We start from the raw sequence: 21,047 nt of genomic DNA, 5'->3' as shown, positions 1-21,047 counted from the left end.
TGTGTATTGAGTCCCGGGACGTTAAAAACGAGTGGCCGGACGGAATTAGGGGACGGACCGAGCTGCAACGGGCATTTCCGGTTTGGCAACTCGCCGATCAGCCTCCAGGTGGCAGTATTGAAGCGTTGCAGAGTTGTGCTGAGTCCATCAGCATCTGACAAGGCTCTGTGAGTGGAATATGAATACCATGGCGAAAATATGAAATTATGATCAGAATCACGTCGTACGCCGTTATTGGCAGAATTCGCATGAACTTGAAACCCGTCGTACAACGTTATTGGCAGGAAAAGGGTTAAAATAGACTGGGACAGAGCCTGAGATTAGTGATTTGTTTATAATGGTTAGTAAACTGGGGCCAACATAACTGAAAACCTCCTTGAGCAAGGATGTGGGAAGAATATCTAGGGGGCTTGTGGAGGATTTCATTGAGCTCACTGTGTCATTAGGTCTGTCAGGGAGACAGATGAAAAACTGCTCAGGGATGATTGGGTAACTGGACAAGGAGGGAGGGGGAGGGGGTGATGTTTGCCCTAACATTAGCAACTTTGTTTACAGTCGTTATTTGAACAAATTGGTACAGAGGGGAGGGGGGGGGGGATGACAATTGATTTTATGGTCTTAAATAATACTCTGGGATTTTGTTTACTGGATGAGATGAGTTTAGAGAAATAAGTAGCCCTGGCATTCTTAATTTGGTCGTTTTGAGGGTGGTTAGGGAGGTTGTCTATTTAGTCTAAAACGTCTACAGAGGTTAGGTTACTAGTAGGAATGTCCGATATTATCGGCCTACCGATATTATTGGCCGATATTGGCATTAAAATGTGATATCGGAAAATATCGGTATCGGTTTAAAAAAAATTATTATTATTATTTTTTTTACATTTCTATAACCTTTATTTAACCAGGCAAGCGAGTAAGAACAACTTCAGATTTTATTTATTGTCAAAAGTATGCATAATGTTGTGTTAATTCCACAACAAGATATATAATGTTAATTACCTGAAATTATTCAGTTTCTTTGGGGGGGAAACCCTGCATATATCGGTATCGGTTGATATCGGTTAATATCGGTATCGGAAATTAAGAGTTGGACAATATCGGTATATCGGTATCGGTAAAAAAGCCAATATAGAGCATCCCTAGTTACTAGTTATATATCATCTGGCTTCGCGTCTCGCTCTGCCTACTGAGATATATCATTATCTCCTTCTCCAGCACCTAGTGTGCTCTGGGAAACAAAACAAATGCACGCACTTGCACGTGACCACGCCACTCCCATGCGTGCCTCTATATTACGCCGGAAGTGGTCACACCTCACCCTTCCTCATTCGTTTCCAAACGCGGAAGCAGCTCAGATGCACTTTTTCTTTTTTGATCAAATCAACTTTTGAACTGGAAATTTGTTATGAAGCGTAAGGAGAAATTACACAATGTTGGGAATTCGCCAGAAGTTCGCCAGCCCCCGGAACCTTCTCGGCACGTCCTAACTTGGATGTTTTTCCAAGTATCCTAGCGCGCAGCTAATGCTAATGCTAAGATGTTTGGGGCGCCGTTCCCATGTGCCCTGCCGGGGTTGTCACCACTCTTCCCTCCTCTTAACCGTTTCATTGCTGAAGGTCAATCGGTGTCTAATGTTGAGGGTTTTGCTGAAGCTTTTTTGCCCTTTACACGGGTGGATGGGCTGACGACAGGGCTCAGGACAGGTGTGCCGTGCTTAGAGGAGCAGGTAGCATCGGCCCTTTGCCCTGGCATGGTTGAACGGTATCCCACCCGGAAGCCGACGCCGGAGGGCGAGTCGGCCCGGCAGGTGGCTGAGTGGGCTGATGAAGCTTATACCGCCGGGGGACGGAATTTAGCAGCAACCAATAAAATTGCTTAATTGGCTGCTTTTCTGTCCAAAATGGTGTCGGGTGGTGGGGCCTTAGGGCCAGCCGACGTCAAAAACATTGCACAGATTTTTGAGGTTATACAGCTTTTGACCCAGCCGCAAGCTATAACCGCAGGGAGGGCTAGGATGCTGTCACCGCTTGTTCACAGGCATCTTTGGTTGGAACAATCTCCCCTTGAGGAGGAGAGGAGACTTCCCCAGCGGCCATGTTTCCCCCGCCTGAGATACCCTGGGCACAAAGAAAACAGGTGATTACAAGGCCGACAGCCTCGGCGGCCGAGGGATCGGCTACATTAGATGGGCACGCCCAAAAAAAACGTTGCCATCTAGCTGTGTCTAGCACGCTCTCCGGTTACTCCCCCCCGCTACGCTACGGGACTCAGGGCTCTGATTTGTCCCCTTTGGCTGCGGGCCGTGTTCTTCCAGTGAAGCGCGAGCGGCCCCACATTTCACTTCTCATGGATACAGGGGCTGACACCCAGTTGCTAGCTAGGCCTGGGTCTGTCTATGAGAATGCTGTGCTGTCAAGCGGCTCCCGCATCACACGTCCTGCGTGTGTGTTTGGTGAGCCTGGTGTTGTGTCTGTCGACGGAGCAGGGTTCCCTGTATCTAAATTTTTTTGTCAGAGGGTGAACTCTAGGCCCAGGAGGTCGCAGCGTGGGTTCCCCCAGCCCCGCCCTCGCCAGGCCGAGTATTACGTTAGTGCCTCCCCCGACCGGAAGACCGGCGGTGGTCAGTCAGGCACACGTGATTTGGGTGGTAGTAATATCACTACAGGGCTACAGTGTGTAGGGACTCACCCTATCGGGCAGTGTGGGGACCACACACCTTGCATGTCCAGCTGCAGAGCAGGCTGTCCTCAGCAAGCTAAGCCGGGAAGATGCTCAGCGGGGGAGCCTATGTCACCAGGGGTGATGGCCGCTGTCCCCGTATCAGGCCGGCCCTTTCTGTCGGGGTCCCCCCTTGGGTGCGATTGCCTCGTTGGTAGAGTCAGGGTGCGATATCCCGGCTCAGCGAGACACCCTGCTCGCGCGGTTGGCGAGTCCAGGGTTGGCAACACACAGCGGGAGGGACCGGGTCACCTATCTACGGTTCCTGGCAGACCAGGAGTGCCATATGTCGAGGTGGATGGAGAGAACGCTGAGGGAGGGGCTTGTGTTACAGTTTGCACAACCCCACCCTCCGTTTTTGGGTTTGGTACGGACCCTTTTGTCAGGGTCTGCAGCAGTGATAGCTCTGGCCGACGAGATCCAATCTCTGTTGGCGAAGCAGGCCATCGTCGTGGTCCCAAGGGAGAACGCGATGTGCGGCGTTTACTCCCGGTATTTTCTGGTGCCCATGAAATCGGGAGGTGTCAGACCCATACTGGACCTGTCTGCGTTCAATTGGCTGATTGTGGCGAGAAGGTTCAGAATGTTGACCGTCAAACACCTGTTAAGCGCTGTCAGAGTGGGAGACTGGTTCACCTCCATAGACCTGAAGGATGCGTATTTTCACATCCCGATCTTCCCTCCTCACAGGAAATTCCTACGCTTCCTGTTTCAGGGCATAGCGTACGAGTACCAGAGGCTGCCGTTTGGCTACTCTCTGGCTCTTCGCACATTCACCAAGTGTGTCGAGACCGCGCTGGACCCTCTGCGTCGTCAGGGGATACGAATTTTATTCTACCTCGACGACATTCTGGTCCTCAGCCGGTCAGAGGAGATCGCCAGGTTTCATACCAGGCTGGTGGTGGAATTCCTTGCCAGTCTGGGTTTTGCTGTGAACTGGAAGAAGAGTACTCCTCTTCCCAGTCAACAGGTGGAGTACTTGGGCTTGGTTCTAAGCTCAAGGCCCATGAGGGCAACCCTCTCAGAGCAGCGGCGGGAGGATATTCTTGGCGCGCTCAGGAGGTTCCGTCCTGGCAGGACGGTTACGGCACTGTCCGTGATGCGCCTGCTCGGTATGATGGCATCTGCTCACTCTGTGGTCCCTCTTGGCCTCCTCTTCATGAGGAGGATACAGAGGTGGTTTTCCAGTATGAAAATATACCCGGTGAGAGACAAGTGGAAGTGACTGAAGGTTCCTGTGTCAGTACTGGGGCATCTCAACCACTGGATGTTATGTATAAACTAGAGGTGGGCATAGATTAATTTTTTTAATCTAGATTAATCTATCTGCAATCCTGGATTTAATCTAGATTAAAATGGCTCAAAAAAAAAAAAAAAAAACTGCCGAAGGCATTCAAAATATGTGTGTTCTACCCAAATAATGACCAGAAGTAAGTCCTTACTTTTTCTTTCCTCCTTATGTTTCTCAGGCCAGGTGGCCCATTACACCATGAGCCCATCTCCCGTTTCCAAAATGCATTACAGACTGTTTGAAAAAGCTGTTTTGCTATGATAATTGGTAATGAAATATCAAAATAATGTTCAATAAGATGTACTTGTGTTTAATAAGTTGTTTTATTCAGAAGTTAACACAAATAAATAATATTACCAGTACAGTACAGTATCTAGCACTCTCAGGAGCAAAACAGAAAGAATCATTTCAAACTTGAACTATGTGACATGGCTTGAATCAACTGCTCCAGTGGAGTTGCTCAGTGGCCAATGATGTCAACTGTGGTTGTACTGGGCAGCTCCCAGGTGTGAATGGAACTGTGTGAATGTGAAGCAGGGCGTTCCTGAAAAAGAGCGTCTGTGCTCAGCGAACCTACCCTGGGTAAATAAAGGTAAAAATGTATTTTTACTTTTTTTTTATAGATTAATGCGTTAATTATATTATCGCGCGATACTAGTATAGCGTTAACGCAGCACGTTAACGCCGTTAACGGCCCAGCTCTAGTATAAACTGTTTTTTAATTGCTGTTTTTAAATTGCTGTTACGCTGCTTATGCTGTAAACTAAGGACATCTTAATCTCCCCTCTGGGATAAATACAGGTTTTCAATTCAATTCACCAGCGGGGTCCCCATGGGCAGCAGGCTATCACACGTCATGGTCTTCACCGACGCCTCCCTCACGGGATGGGGGGGGACGTGTCGGCCGACGCAGTAGGGGGCAGCTGGCAGGACCATGCTGCCCGGTCTGCACTGCATATCAATGTGTTGGAATTGAAGGCAGTCCTTCTGGTCCTCAAGCGGCTCGGCCACCTTGTGGTGGGTGAGCATGTTTTGATCAGGACGGACAACACGACGTCAGCGTCGTATATCAACAGACAGGGAGGAGTGCGCTCCCCCCGTCTGCACCGGGCGGCGGTCGAGCTCTGGCTATGGGCGTCTCTCAATCTGCGCAGCCTGAGGGCTCTCCACATCCCCGGCAGGGAGAATGTGGACGCAGATGTGATGTCGCGGGGCGGCCCTCACCCCGACGAGTGGGGACTACGTCCATACATAGTCAGACGGGTCTGGGACCGATTCGGGGAGGCCGTGGTGGACCTGTTCGCGAGCAGACAGTCCCACCAGTGCCCCTTGTGGTTCTCGGTCAGTCGGAAGGACAACTCCTGCTTACCAACTGTCAGTCTGCAACACTACTATCACCGACATCTAAGAAGGGAGATCCCCCCTTGAATGGCCCTTCTAAGGTTTCTCTCCTCCACACTGCCTGTGGTGCATTTTTCCCTATTGTTAGGTTTTAGTGAGTTTTTCCTTACCTTCGCGTGGGGTACGTCTGGGAGTGCTTGCATTCATTCATTTATTTGCATTTATTTTAAATTTGTTGGACCTTATGGTGTTCTTGTTTTGTTCTTGACTTATTGTTATGTTTCTTCTTGACTTGTTTAAAGAAGACGTGTCCGGCCCATGGGGACATTAACGTGTGTTGTCTTGTCGGGCCTTACAAATACATTTGATTTGATTTGATTGAACTCCTCTCTGGGGGTGGATGCCTTCTCGATGTTTCCGTGGCCGCCCGGGATTCTGTACACGTTCCCCCCCCATACACCTGATAGCTCAGCTGTTGGGGCGGGTACGTCGGGAGCGCAGGACTTTGATCCTGATCGCGCCGGACCGGGGCACGGCTGTGTGGTTCCCGGCCCTGATTCAGCTCTTGGTGGCCCCGCCGTGGCCTGTTCCGTGGTCGCCGCGGGCCCTCTCTCAGGCACACGGGACGCTGTTTCTGCGTCCTGTTCTGGGGCAGCCATTGATGGTTTGGCTGCTGAAAGGGTGAATCTGGAGGGGATGTGTCTGAACCCTACTGTGGTTAACACCATCCGGAACGCGCGCCCTCCGTCCACTACCGCGGTTTACGCTGGGAAGTGGCGTATTTTTCGAGAGGTGTCTTGCCCCCTGGACTCGGTTCTTTCCTTCCTCCAGTCTATCCTGGATAGGCTGTCGGCCTCGACGGTGTCCCGCGGCTATATCCTCTTGTCACGTGGGCTTTGAGGGCGGTACGCTGTTCAGCCACCCTCTCGTTTCCTGCTTGGCGCTCGGTGTCTCAAGCCTGTGGAACGTCCTCTGTCTCCGAGCTGGGACCTCCAACTGGTCCTGGAAAGGCTGTTGGGGGCCCCGTTTGAGCCTCTTGAGCAGGCGCCGTTGGATCGGCTGTCTTTTAAGACCGCATTCCTTTTGGCCATCACCTCCGCTAAGCGCGTGGGTGAGCTGTGTGCTCTCTCGGTGCGGCCTGAGTGCCTGTATTCGGGCCGATAGCGGTGCGACTCTGAGGCCTAATCCGGTCTTCGTGCCAAAGAATATCCAGAGCTCTTTTCGCTCCAGGGATATTGTGCTTCATCCTCCTCCTCACGCTAGTGGGTTGGAGTCGAGCCTTCACCTGTCGTGTCCTGTCCGTGCACTGGGGGTTTACCTTAGTCGCATACAGGATCTCAGGGCTTCCGATCAACTGTTTGTTTGTTACGGTGGCCCTCGCGCGGGTGTCACATTGGTTGTGTGAGGGCATTGCCACGCATCCCCCCGGGGGCGTCAGGGCGCACTGCACTGGTGTGGCGGCCTCTGCTGCCCTGTTGGGGGGGGGCCTCGTGGAGGACATCTGTGCTGCGGCCTCCTGGTCCTCCCCGAGTCCTTTCGTTAGGTTTTACCTCATGGACATGACTAGGGGTTCTGTCTCCCAGGCGGTCCTGAGACCCGGGACCTCTCCTGCATCCCGCTATCAGGTGGGCTAGCAGGGGTGTGTGGGTGTGGACCGCGGGGTGCTGTGTCTTTTTTCGCACTTTGGTGGAGTTGACTGCCTCCCCCCCTTCGTTAGGACGGGCGGGTGGACGGGACTCCCCTCCTCCCTGGCTGGGGCTTACGGGCCCTCAGGGGGTGCATTTGACGTGGCCACGCGTCCGTTCTGCCCTTTATCTCAGTAGGCAGAGCGAGACGCGAAGCCAGATGATATATAACAAGGTTATCCTATAACCCTAGTTATATGAATACTGGCAGAGCGTCTCGCTCTTCAGCGCCCTGAGGTCCCTTGGATGTTTTCCGCGTATGGAATTCGAACTTGGAAGGGTGAGGCGTGACCACTTCCGGCGTAATATAGAGGCACGCATGGGAGTGGTGTGGTCACGTGCAAGTGGGTGCATTTGTTTTGTTTCCCAGAGCACACTAGGTGCTGGAGATAATGATATATCTCAGTAGGCAGAGCGAGACGCTCAGCCAGTATTCATATAACTAGGGTTATAGGATAACCTTACGTTCGTTACCAGGTGCTACAGTGGCAATACTGCTGAAGCCCGCCCCCCCCCCCCCCCCCTTATTTACAGGGTGCCGACCTCCTAGGACGGTTATTGAAAAATCATAAGCCAAATACTGTGATACAACACAGTAATGGCCAGTTGCTTGCTATAGGTTGTTGTGGTCATTTCTGTCTTTGTAAACAAAACATGTGTGTGTCTATACGTTACTAACCTCATAACCATTTTCTCCAAACTGGCTTTTTTCTGCATGCAGGACGCTGCCAAGATTCCAAACGGCATGTACGAGGGCAGCGCCCTGACCAAGGCCTCGGGCAAGCTGACGCTGCTCCAGAAGATGATGAGGAAGCTGAAGGACGGAGGCCACAGGGTCCTGGTCTTCTCCCAGATGACCAAGATGCTGGACCTCCTGGAGGACTTCCTGGAGTATGAGGGCTACAAGTACGAGAGGATCGACGGGGGAGTGACTGGAGCCATGAGGCAGGAGGCCATCGACCGATTCAACGGTGAGACGCACCGGCATACTCACCCAACGCACTGACAAACAGACATGGCTGACTGTTGAAATGTTTATTTACACACACACACGCACACACACACGCACGCACGCACGCACACACGCACGCACACACACACACACACACACGCATAGAGACTCACTCACACACACACACGCATAGAGACTCACACACACACACACACACACACACACGCACGCATGCACGCACGCACACACACACACACACACGCATAGAGACTCACTCACACACACACACACACACACACACGCATAGAGACTCACTCACACACACACACACACACACACACACACACGCACGCACGCACGCACGCACACACACACACACACACACACACACACACGCATAGAGACTCACTCACACACACACACACACACGCACACACACGCACACACACACACACACACAAACCTACATGGACGGGATCTTTGATACTAGACGTACTGATCACTGTTTGCAGTCATGTCTCATCACCACGTGCCCAGCTGCTCCGTAACGCTGCAGAGTAACTGCAGGTCACCTCACCTACATGACAGGCTGGTGAAACACTTCTGGGGCGTGTTTTCGTTTGTCTCTGTTCAAATTTTTCCAGACAATTAACACAGCGTGCTCTCGACATTTCAGACTGCATCCCTTTCACGTTCCTCCCTCCTCTTCTGGTGTTCTCTCCCCCCACAGCGCCCGGTGCCCCCCAGTTTGCCTTCCTCCTCTCCACCAGAGCTGGAGGGCTGGGCATCAATCTGGCTACTGCCGACACAGTCATCATCTATGACTCTGACTGGAACCCTCACAATGACATCCAGGTACACTACACACACATTAGATACTGTACACACACACACACACACACACACACACACACACACACACACACACACACACACCACATATACACAGCACTACCTCACAGCAGTGTTCATTTTGTTGACTAAATTGATGACGAAAGATGTTCGCCAACGAACGTTTTTTTCATGACGACAACGAGACGTGACGTCACGTTATTGAAGACCATGTGACGCTAACGAGACTAAATAGTTGATTAAATATCGTTGACCACAACTGAGGACACAAAAATGTAATTTACAAAAACCAGGACTAAATGTCTCTTCATGTATGTTGATATTGTTGACTAAAACAAGACGAGACAAAATAATTATAACTTTTCTTAATGCCATCGTCCCGATACAGCAGTGTGACGGGGAGCTCTGTTATTAGCATTAGCTGAAGAGCTATTTGAAAAGCTAGTTTTAGCTTAACGTTACCTTGGCTAAAGTTGGGACTATTCATTATCCAGCTGCAGACCTGCAAGCAAAGTACAGCAAGTTGGCAAAGGAGTATTCCAAGGTAAATCACTTTTTCACCAGTAACGTTACATAGCTTGCGTTAGCTAGTGGCTAACCTAGCTCACGCTAATGTGGTCACTGATCGACCTCTCGCTAGAGCTGCCGCGATTACCGCATTACCGCGGTATCGCTGTTACATCACGGCCACCGCAGAGTAGGCTGAATACCGCGTCACCGCTGTTTTTTATAATAATAATAATAAATTATCCTCCTCTCGTTGGGCTTGCGGCTCTGCAGATATACCCTACTCCTCTCTCGAGGTTCCAAGCGACCCTATTGGGTACCAGAAAAGTCACGTGAAACATTGCAGACCACTGATTGGTCAGAAGAGAGTCGCGTCGCACGTTGTAGCGTCATGCAGTGTGTTACCACCAATCGGCAAGCGAGTATTAGGTTTTTACTTCCTGAATGTCAGATCATCACAACACGGCTAATAACGTTAGCTTTAACTCTCCGCCGGAGTGGACTACGATCGCTCCTAAGGAGTACTAAACGAGACAATGATTTTACTGTCTGCAACGAATGTTATAATAAAAGCCCTTCGTTCTATACACTTGTCTGATTGAAAACTTTATTAACAGACCGCAGAATGGGACAACTCGGCACGCTCTGAGCAAAGAAAGGAACTGAGATATGAATAGAGTATTGCTTGCCTTGCTATTGTCCGGTAAATACGCTGATGTTATTGAACGTATAACTATATAATGTTAATGCCACAAAACGAATGCCTTTATTATAAAGTAGTAACTTTATAGTAATAATAATAAGAAAGGGTCGGGGGGGTTAGGGGTAACCACCCCTGCCCGCGACACCGAGTGAACGGCGCACGACCAGAGGGTAAACTTCGAATCCGTGTTTCACTTTCAATAACTAATGCGTGCTTGCCGAATCCCAAACAATATTCATGCTGCAAAGTCATCCTCTAAAGATAGACATTTAGACTAGAGGCAGGCTATATGCTATAAAGAGTAGACTACTACTAAAAAAAAAAATGCATTCAAACTTTTTTTTTAAATTTTTTGTGTGCATGCGGTAATAACCGCGGCGGTAGGAAATATTTTGCAAATTTGTGCGGTAAGGAAATAATCAATACCGCGGCAGCTCTACCTCTCGCACACAATTAATGACATGTTGCGGACAGCCATATCGGTGACAATGTTTAGCTTTTAGTGCCAAATGATAAGAGTCTGAGGCGGAGTCTCAAAAGAGAATGTTGAATAGTTATTTTGCATAAAAAATCACAACAGAGCCTCTGCTACTACAGTAGCTAACCTAAACGGAGCCTTCTTGATAGGAGGAAGTGCGCAACAACGTGTAACGTCCGTGCGGAACCAATGTACCAACAACCATTCCGTGGGTGAACTCATTGAGCTTAGTTGTCAATTAATGATACTAATACTAATCTATACAATCACCTGTTGTTGAATAAATACCATTACTTTCTAGTTATTACTAAAAAACAATATACCGGTATATAAAACAGTAGCTGTAAAAAAGAAAAGAAAAAAATTTTTTATAATTTATATAATATAACTTTTTATTTTATTTTTATGTATGCACTGGTCACTGGTAGGATCAGTATAACCAGACCTAGACCACCTCTAACTCTAACCCCTAACCAGACCTAGACCACCTTTAACTTTAACCCCTAAGTTAGGGTTGTGACTTAGAGGTGGTCTAGGTCCGGATAGGGGTTAAGAGTTGGTCTTAGGGCTGGGCGATATGGCCTCTAAATGATATCGCGATATTTTTTGGCCATATCACGATATATATCGCGATATTTTGACATTTCCTCTAAAGCACTTAAAAATGCTTGATTTAACCCTTTGATGCATACAGTCACGCCAATATGATGATTATAATAAGTCCCTGCAAAATATGTTTCCATTATTAAACCATGAAGATGCTTTAAAAAATTATTAAATGAAAATGTACTAAGAGTAGTCTACTGACACACTAATAAAAAAAAATTATTTACATCTAAGACAATTTATATAAAAACTATTGGGTGCCTAAGACTTTTGCACAGTACTGTATATATATACACACTACTGTGACAAAATAATAATCACACACAAAGCCTTACAAAGGGATAATGGCTTATAGCAGACTTAATGATTTTAGAATATTTCAGATAATGAAATGAAATCATCAACTATCCAGTTAGTATAAATACTGTAACGTTTGGCCACTTTAAATCATTGAATAGAGAGAGAGAGCGAGAGAGAGAGAGAGAACGCGTTTGTGTTTTGAGCGTATAAGCTGCCGTAGGCGATGATGTCACACTCGAATGTAAACACAGGAAGTTGAACACACGGAGATGGAAACTGGATGCAAGAAACGAATAACCAATAAATATGAAGTTATCTTTAAACCTCTGTTGTCAAGCGTCGTCAATATAACCCACCCCCCTTTCTCACTAATGGAACTAGTGTCGTGGAGTCCGCTTTGAGCTAACGCTAGCAGCTAAGAGCTAGCAGCTAAGAGCTAACGCTAGTTAGCTTAGCCTATTATGGTTTAACTTAGCAGCTAACGTTAGCCCATTGCATGTCATTGAAGGTCCGTGCTGGTCTGTGTAATGAAATTACAATTGCATGTCATTTAAGGTCCGCGCTGGTCTGTCTATAATGAAATGAGAGGAACGCTCTGCACTAAAGCAAGTCTCATATCAGCCGTGACGTGACAACATATACTCGATGTTCACGATATAGTAATTTACTACATCTCACGTAGAACAAGCCGCGATACATCGAGTATACATCCATCTATCTAAATAATATTAATAAATTATAATGAATGCTTAACTACCCCTAATGGCGCTTTTCCACTGCATGGTACCTACTCTACTCTACTCTACTCTACTCTACTCGGTATTTTCCATTACCAAAGTACCTGGTACCAGGTACTTTTTCGGTACTTTTTGGGTACTTTTTTAGTCCCTGCTCTGTCGTGGTTCCAAGCGCGTGCCAAGCGGGTAGAACTGGTACTAGAAAAGTCACGTGAAACACTGCAGACCACTGATTGGTCAGAAGAGAGACGCGTCACTCGTTGGAGAGTCTGAACGAAAACGGAAAGCCGCCATCTTTAATGTCTCGCATAGGATTTCATTATGGTTGCAGCAGGCACAGGTTCAATAAACAAACGATACAGTCACTGTGTATTCTGCCTCATTTATTGATTAAACAAAACCGACATCAACACAATTTGCCACCGAGCGGAGAGTTTAGTCTCGCAAAAAGATCGCTGACTTGTTAAGGCTTAAGCTTATGTTGTGCTAATGTTGTGCTAGCGTTTTAGCATGGCTATCGTACATAGCGTGATCAATATAACTCGCTATTGATTGTTTGTATGAGTAACGTTAATGCTAGTAGAATAGACACAACGTGAGGTAATCACCATCCATTTTAAACCGGTTATTACCTAATGCTAACGTTAGCAAATAGACGCCACTGGTAACGTTACAGCTTGTTAGCCTAATGCTAACGTTAACGTTAGCATAGACAGCCTAGCTAACATTAACGCTTGTAGAATAGACACAATGAGAGGTAACGTTAGCGTTAGCAGAATAGAGAGTCTCGTTAATGTTGTTATTGATTGATTGATTGAAAACTGTGTTTTACTCTGGCTTCCGCCTACTAGCTCACGGACATAGCTATGCTGGAGCTCTCACAGAGCTATGGAGCTCTCAGCTGTACACCAGCAGCCCCGCCTCCCCACACGGAGACAAACTGAGTACTTTATTTTAGTACCTGCAGTGGAAAAGGAACGAAGTACCAGGTACCTAAAGCGAGTAGAGTAGAGTAGAGTAGAGTAGAGTAGAGTAGAGTAGGGTAGGTACCATGCAGTGGAAAAGCGCCATAAGTTACCCTAACCAGACCTAGACCACCTCTAACTCTAACCACTAACCAGACCTCTTCCATGTGGCACTTTTTTTTTTCTTTTTTTATTATTATCTTTCTTCCCCTCCTTTTTCCTGATTTTTCTCCCATCCCACCCTTCCTGGTTGTTGCGTACTTTCCCCTACTGTTTGTCCGGGAGACCGGAGACTGTCACATGCTTTCCTCCGACGCATGTGCAGCCTGGGGCAGGCCAACCTGGCCGCGCAGGTTCTCACCGGGGAGAGTGTAGCGTGTGGGAGGCCACACTATCTCTCCTCAGTTCCAACCCTTGCTGAGCAGGCGCCCCGACCGAACTGTAGGGGTCGCTGTCCACAACGCCCAGGACCCACCCTTCAGCTTTCCCACCCCCTGATACAGCCAATTGTATAAGTGTGAGAGGCCAGCCAAGCTGATAGCAACGCCGGGAGCTGGATTCGAACAGGCGAATCCTAGTGTCTCCCGGTGTTGGTGACGAACGTAATCTCCGTGCGCCACCTGCCCCCCCTCCATGTGGCACTTTAACACTGACCTCAGAATGTGATTTTATATAATGTTTTTATGCAAGCAGATTGCAATCAGTGTGTACTACTAGTACTACTGTGTGTTCTGTTTACTTAGTTTACAGTATCCTGTTATAGAATAAACCGCTGCCAGACACAGCAGAGAGAGAGAGGACAGACATGACAGAGAGGACAGACACAGCAGAGAGGACAGACATGACAGAGAGGACAGACACAGCAGAGAGGACAGACACAGCAGAGGGCTAGGGAACCTAAACCTAAACGGGAACCGGTACTGAATTAGAAAAAAACTGAGTATTGATAAGCTCCGACGTTATCGGTACTGCTATCGATACTCTAGAAATTATTAAACGTTGCAAACTATCTCTCCTCTCTGTCTCTGCACGAGAAGCGAGCCGCAGCGAGCCATTATTACTCACACTCACACATACACACACGGGTACTTAAGGGAGGTGCCAGTCAGTGGCTCCGTGCTCCGTGCAGTGGGACCGAGCTCTGCGCTCGTCATGGCGGAGAGAGCAAAGCGCTCGAAAGTCTGGGTACACTTTACGAAAGTCGATGCCGACGACGCACGTTGCCACAAGTGCAATAAAACATTTGCCAGTAAGGGTGGCAATACAAGCAATTTGTCAAAACATCTGTTGTCAAAACATAACATTAGTCTGCAGCAGAAATGTGCCGTTTTCGACTGCTTTGCTCGCAGTGTTCCATCTCCATCCACGTCCACTGCAGCAGGCCTGTACAGTGCGACATATATCTCGCACGTGCTACAGCAACAGCGGTCTGTGCGATGGATGGATTTACTTCAGTAGCACTGGTGCGATAGGGATTCGGTTCATATAGATACTCTTATTTTGAAAATCCTGTAGCGGGTCTCATTTCTGCCCACGCGCAGCTCCAGCTAGGCTCCGAAAGCTAGCAACGTTCAGGTGCATATGATAATCTTATTTTGAAAAAACTCTTGTGACAACTCGACGAGTCATATCCGCCCTATCCGTGCGCCTTCTGCAAGCAGAGCAGCGCGTTGGTCGGTTGCTGCGTTAACACAGCAGTGCGCCTACACGTCCCGAAATAAGTCCGTGGTGTTTTTTTCTTCTCGCAACGGGTCAAATGCATCTACATGCTTTGCACCGTCGCCATTCCTTTATGCGCACATCGCCCGAAATTAACGTTTATGTACCATTACAATCACTACAACGTTAGCAAGCTAACAAGCTAATCCTGATCACAGGCAGAGCCAGCAGACACAGTGTGGAAATGGAAATGGGGGGGCACTCTCTCCCCTTCCCTGTGTGTGTGTGCGTGCGTGCGTTTGGAAAGATGATGAAGTCACTAGTCAGGACAGGAGTATATTATAGTAAACTGAGGATGGACAGATAATGTTGATATTCAAATAAACAAGTTTCGAGAGGAGTGGAAGTTTGAAGACAGACTAGACAATATGATGCGGGGGTGGTGAGTTGAAACAGTGTGTGTGAATGAATGAATGAGAACTTTATTTAACAGATTGCAGAATGGGTACAGTACAGTATGGCTCAATACACACAATTGTTAAGGGGATGCAGACCTGAGAAAGACGTTTGTCTTGTTTACATCAGGGTCCCCCATTGTGTGTGTGTGTGTGTGTGTGTGTGTCCCAACCGACCCCACTTCTATGTTTCAATAAATTATTTGCATTTAAAACTATTAACGCTGACTCATTCCTTCAGTCCACTCAAAATTATGCTAATATTCCTTATGTTGTTTATGATATTAATTGAAAATAGCATATGAGTATCATAGTAATAATAACACATGGCGATATACTAAATGACAGCCAAACATGGCACTGCAACTAAATAACACAAATACAATAGGCACATTTGTGACTGTTACAAATATAACAAGTTTTATACTTGTGCTACAAGATTTTGGCCTGTGCTACAAAACTATCAACCTCTGTAGCACCAGTGCTATGTGCAAAAAAAGTTAACGTACAGCCCTGCACTGCAGGTAAGCCAAGATACGGAGTTAGCTAGGCTAATAACGAATTATTATGAATAGGCTAATAAATCAAATATAATTGCTTAGCTAATTGTTTAGCTACAAATATATTAGTAAGATGAAAGATCTTCAAGCTGAGGCTGCAGCCACCATGTCCCAGCCCACCCCTCCTCCCTCTACAACCACCGGTCCCAGCAAGCCCAAAGTCCCTTCACCCTAGCAGCTGAATGAATGAATGAATGAAAACTTTATTTAACAGATTGCAGAATGGGTACAATCAGGGTTAGAAATTAACATTTTTTTTCAAGGGCTTTTTTTGCCCCCCTTAATTGATTTTCGGGGGCTTTTTTTTGTATTTTGGGGGCACTGAATTTTTATGATAAACGGTAGGGGTGGGACGGTTCACAAAATGGACGGTTTGGTTCGTATCACGATTTTGGGGTCACGGTTTTCAGTTCGATATACGTTAATCTTTATTAAAAAAAATTTAACACTCAAATCTAAACATGCTTCTCATTTATTAAAAATAAAAGGTTTACAGTGTTTACAGCCTTAAATAATGTTTGGCACACAAAGACCGAACCGACTGAAAAATATAGGCTACATTTGTCAAAGTATTAACTTAGTGCAAACAAACAATATGCTCAGCCAGCACTAGACTTTCCTTTCTTTAATTAATATAAACACACAAAAACAATGTCAACCATGTTTAAATTCCCTGATTGTCAGTTCTTAATGGAAAGATTCGTTTTCTGCTTGAAATTATTATGTTTCTGTCTACATTTATTTAGACTAACATTATTTAAATATTGAGTGCATCTGTGGTGGATTACGCAATTCGGTGAGTTGGAACTATCTATGGGTTGGCGCCGGGTCCCCACGGACATTTTAGTGTCACGCACCTTCAGCAATGTTATTATCAGCTCCGGTAACGTTAGGAGGTGATGGCATGCAGTGGGAAAGCGGCAATAGTCCCGGTTGGAGTTAATAAAACACAGTTGTATGTTAGCCTTCTTGGATGTTGAATAAACGCCTATCATTGTCTTTAAACACCCCGCCTCTCAGACTCCCATTTCCTCCTCTGCTACAGTAGCTACGGTGACATTTCATTGACTGTACAGTATTAGCTTGCGGGCTGCGTCGGGCTACCATAGTTAAAACGTGCGTTGTGTTTACGAACTGCTATGGCAAGATGTGTGTAGGCCTATGTAATGTTAATGGCTATGTTTTTAAAGTCGTAATGAAGATTGATTTATATTGTGCGTGCCATTTTTACACAAACTGACTAGCACCTGGCTGGCTACAGTGCTGCTGCTGCTGCCTGCAGCCAGTGCAGAACACCGGCTCCGCCAAATGATTTTTTTTATTTGCGCGTCATCTGAACCGTACGATACAGACGCTCCATTACCGGATAAATATATATATAATTAGTAAACTGTCGGGGGCATTAAGTGCCCCCTTTAACTGATTTTTGAGGGCATTTTGTCCATTTTCAAGGGCATTATGCCCCAAGCCCCCGTTAATTTCGAACCCTGGGTACAATACAGTACGGCTCAATACATACAATTGTTAAGGGGATGCAGACCTGAGAAAGACGTTTGTCTTGTTTCCATCAGGGTCCCCCATTTTCAATTCATATAGACATATATGACATACATGACATACAGATAGTCAGTACTGCTACATCTATACATTTATGACATACCAGATTTGCAAATACAGTACTGTTTGTGATACAGAAGGAGTCAAGAAAAGGGAGTATATACATTTGACGTAGAAACTGTACATTGGAGGAGGTTGGGTGGGGGGGGTTGGGTACATTGGGATATTGACAACCATACTGGGTAATTTACATTGGAGGTGGTTGGGGGGGGGGGGGGGGCGGGGGGCACACTGTATAAACAAGTAACACTGTACATTGAGGGGGGGGGGGAGGAGACACTGTACAAACAAACACAATTGTACATTGAACTATTGACAAAACCATACTAGGTAAATGACTGTACATTGGAGGGGGTTGGGTTAGGATATTTACAGGGGCCAGTGTTGAATTGCAGTCTCCCGTAGGTGTCCCTTGAGAGAGGTTTTGAAAGTGGGTAGTGATCCACATTCCTTTACAGCTTTGGGTAGGGCGTTCCACATTGATGTGGCATAATTGCGAAACGTGTTTAGTCCCTTATTTGAGCCGAATCTGGGTTTAACATGATTTGTGGAGCTCCCTCTGGTGTTGTGATCGTGGTATTCACTGACCTTTGGGAAGTATTTTGACATGTACATGGGTACCTTGGTCGTGTAGTGTATCTTGTAGACCAGGCCCATTGCAAGTTGTTGTACTCTGTCGTCTACTCTAAGCCATCCTAGGTTGTCAAAGTGGGCAGGGGTGAGGTGGGTTCTAGGAGTAAGGTCAAGCAGTAGTCTGACCAGTTTGTTTTGAGATGTTTGTAATTTTGTTTTTAGCGCCTTTGAGGTGCTTTGGTACCATGAGGTGCAAGCATAGTCGTAGTACCCCTGAATGAGTGCTCCTGCCAGAGTCTTCAGGGTGTTCTTGTTTACCAGAGAGGAGATCCGGTACAAGAATCGAGTTCGTTGGTTGACTTTTTTTATTACATTGGATGCCATTTTGTCACAGGAGAGATTAGCCTCTAGGATGGAACCCAGGTAGGTAATTTCATCTTTCCTTGTGACAATATTGTCACCCACTGTAACTGAGAAGCCGTCGGTCTTGCTGAGTTTGTTATTTGAACCGAAGAGAATGGACTCTGTTTTGCCCATGTGTAATGATAGTTTGTTATCAGCGAGCCATATGCAGATTCTGCCTAGTTCCGAGCTGAGGGTTTTTTCAACCTGTAACTTGTTCTTGTCAGAGACCAGCAGGGCTGAGTCGTCCGCAAACAGGAACAAGTTGCAGTCACAAGCTGACGACATGTCATTTGCATAAATTAGGAACAGTAGCGGTCCTAGTATGCTTCCTTGTGGAACACCACAGCTCACTGTGAGGGGGGGGGATAGGGTACCGTTTACCTCCACCATCTGTTCCCTCCCCTCAAGGTAGGATTGCATCCAGCTCACTGATAGACTATCAAAACCAATTGCTTTTAGCTTGTCAATCAGAATGGAGTGATTGACCGTGTCAAAGGCCTTTTGTAGGTCCAGCATGACCATGCCGCAGTATTTGCCTGCGTCCACCTCTTGTTTGATGTGGTCATTCAAATAGAGAAGGCATGTGTCAGTGGAGTGGGATGTTCTGAAGCCAGATTGGAATTCGTAGATTAGATTTTTTTCCGCTAGGTACTTTTCGACCTGTTCGTAGACTATTTTTTCCATGACTTTCGAGATGGAGGTGAGAATAGAAACAGGGCGGTAGTTGCCTGGGTCTAATTTGCTGCCCTTTTTGTGCAGAGGGGTCACCCTCGCAATTTTGAAGTCCTTGGGGACGTGTCCCTGTTTTATGGAGAGGTTTATTATGTGTGTGATGATTGGTGTGATGGCGGCTGCTGAGTCTCTGAGGAATTTGGAGGGGATGTTGTCATGGCCAGTGGCCTTGTTAGGTTGGAGGGCGCTCAGTTTATTGAGTACCTCATCTGTTGTTACCATTTCCAGCTTGAAGTCGTCCTTGCGGACCCCTAGGTTTTTGTAGTAAGCTACTATGTGTTCTACCCCATAAAGCCCTGAGTGGGAGGGTAGTTTGTTTACCAGTGTTGTGGCTATGTTTGTGAAGAAAATGTTTAAGTAATTGGCTACATCCAGCTTGTCTGTGATGAGCGTGTTGTCCGTTTTTATGTTTATGTTTGAGAATCTGGTTTTAAGTTTTTTACTGCATCCTAGTTGATTATTGAGTAATTTCCAAAGTTCACGTGGTTTGTTTTTGTTTTCCTCAGTTTTGTCATTGATGAAATTCTTTTTTGCAGTTTTGATCATGGAGTTTACGTCGTTTCTTAGTCTGTTTCTTTCTAGTTTGAGTTCAGTCACGTGGGCTTGGAGTTCACTGCTCGTGCTTTTAGTAAGCTTTGACTGACTTTTACGAAACTCAGAGCATTTTTTGTCTCTGGTTTTCATAGCGGCCAGTATTTCGGAGTGCATCCACGGCTCAGCGCGATTTTTTACCCTGGTGGTTCTTAGGGGGGCCATGTCGTTTAGTATTGCTGAGAATTTGGTTTTGAAACCAAGCCATGTTTCGTCAACCAGTGTACCATTGAGTTCATCTGGAAGGATGACAGAGTGTCACAGCCTCTACTAATAACATGGAGTATTGAACCGTTTTTAACAGCTGGGTATTGGGTGGGACATTCTGATTTAAGAACTTTCTAAATAAAATAGAAAGTCCCAAAATTGTTAATTTATCTGACTGCTTGTATTAATTGATAACAAAGTAGCCATGTGCAGTAATATAGTTATATAAAAGAATAATAAAGCAATGTCGATTCTGTTCTTAATAATATTAAATTATTTTTTGCTAAATAAAAAATAACCGATAAGTGTATCGATAAAGTACCGAACCGTTAAGCAGTATCGATAAGAGTAGTAGTATCGATAAAATCCTAACGATACCCATCCCTAGAGAGGACAGACATGGCAGAGAGAAAGGAAAGACACAGCAAACAGAAGACAGACAGAGTTCAGCGTCGTCTCTCTGGTCAGAAACAACGTCACCACATCCGTAATGCTCTCTTTGATGCATACATTGGACCATGTCTACACCAACATATACTGTAGGATAGGGCTGGGCGATATGGCCTAAATATGATATCACGATATTTTCTGACCTTTCGGCGATACACGATACACATCACGATGTTTTTCTTTTTTTCCCCAAACAATTCATTATGAGGCTTACCAAGCAGCGTTTCCGTTAGCCGGTAATTACCGGTATTTGACTGGCAAAATCTGTTGAAGTCCGACATATTTAATCTCTCCGGTCATAATGTCCGGTGAAAATAATTCCCTCTAAACACAATTAGATTATTTGAATTGTATTAAAATAGGCTAAAATTATATAGCCTATGCGATGAACGAAACAATCTCACCAAGCAGCCGGTCTAATAATGACATCCTGCTGTCAGCGCGAGCTGGCTGCTGATATATTTACGTGAAGCATGGCTTGGCAGGGTGCAGTACTCCAATTCAGCCATTGGCAATTCAGCTGTTGGGTGGGGGCGCTGCTGACACCACTGCTCTGCTCTGCCTGCTCCAAGTGCTCCATGCTTCACGTAAATATATCAGCAGCCAGCTCGCGCTGACACAGCGGTGCCAAATTTCTCAGTTCTTCGCTTGATATAATTAATA

At 46.5% G+C, this 21,047-nt stretch overlaps 1 protein-coding gene across 2 annotated transcripts in view; it reads left to right on the top strand.

Annotated features, from left to right (window-relative positions):
- Positions 1-21,047, top strand: part of chd4b (chromodomain helicase DNA binding protein 4b) — a 133,654-nt gene that overhangs the window by 58,771 nt on the left and 53,836 nt on the right. For both annotated transcript variants that reach the window (XM_084336800.1, XM_084336799.1), the window contains exons 21-22: positions 7,757-8,006; positions 8,718-8,842. In XM_084336800.1, the coding sequence (XP_084192926.1) occupies positions 7,757-8,006; positions 8,718-8,842 (375 nt within the window). The remainder of the gene's footprint in view (positions 1-7,756; positions 8,007-8,717; positions 8,843-21,047) is intronic.

Source organism: Notolepis coatsorum, assembly GCF_963971535.1.
Source record: "Notolepis coatsorum genome assembly, chromosome: 19".
Lineage (NCBI taxonomy): Eukaryota > Metazoa > Chordata > Actinopteri > Aulopiformes > Paralepididae > Notolepis > Notolepis coatsorum.
This window is presented reverse-complemented; position numbering and strand designations above follow the sequence as displayed.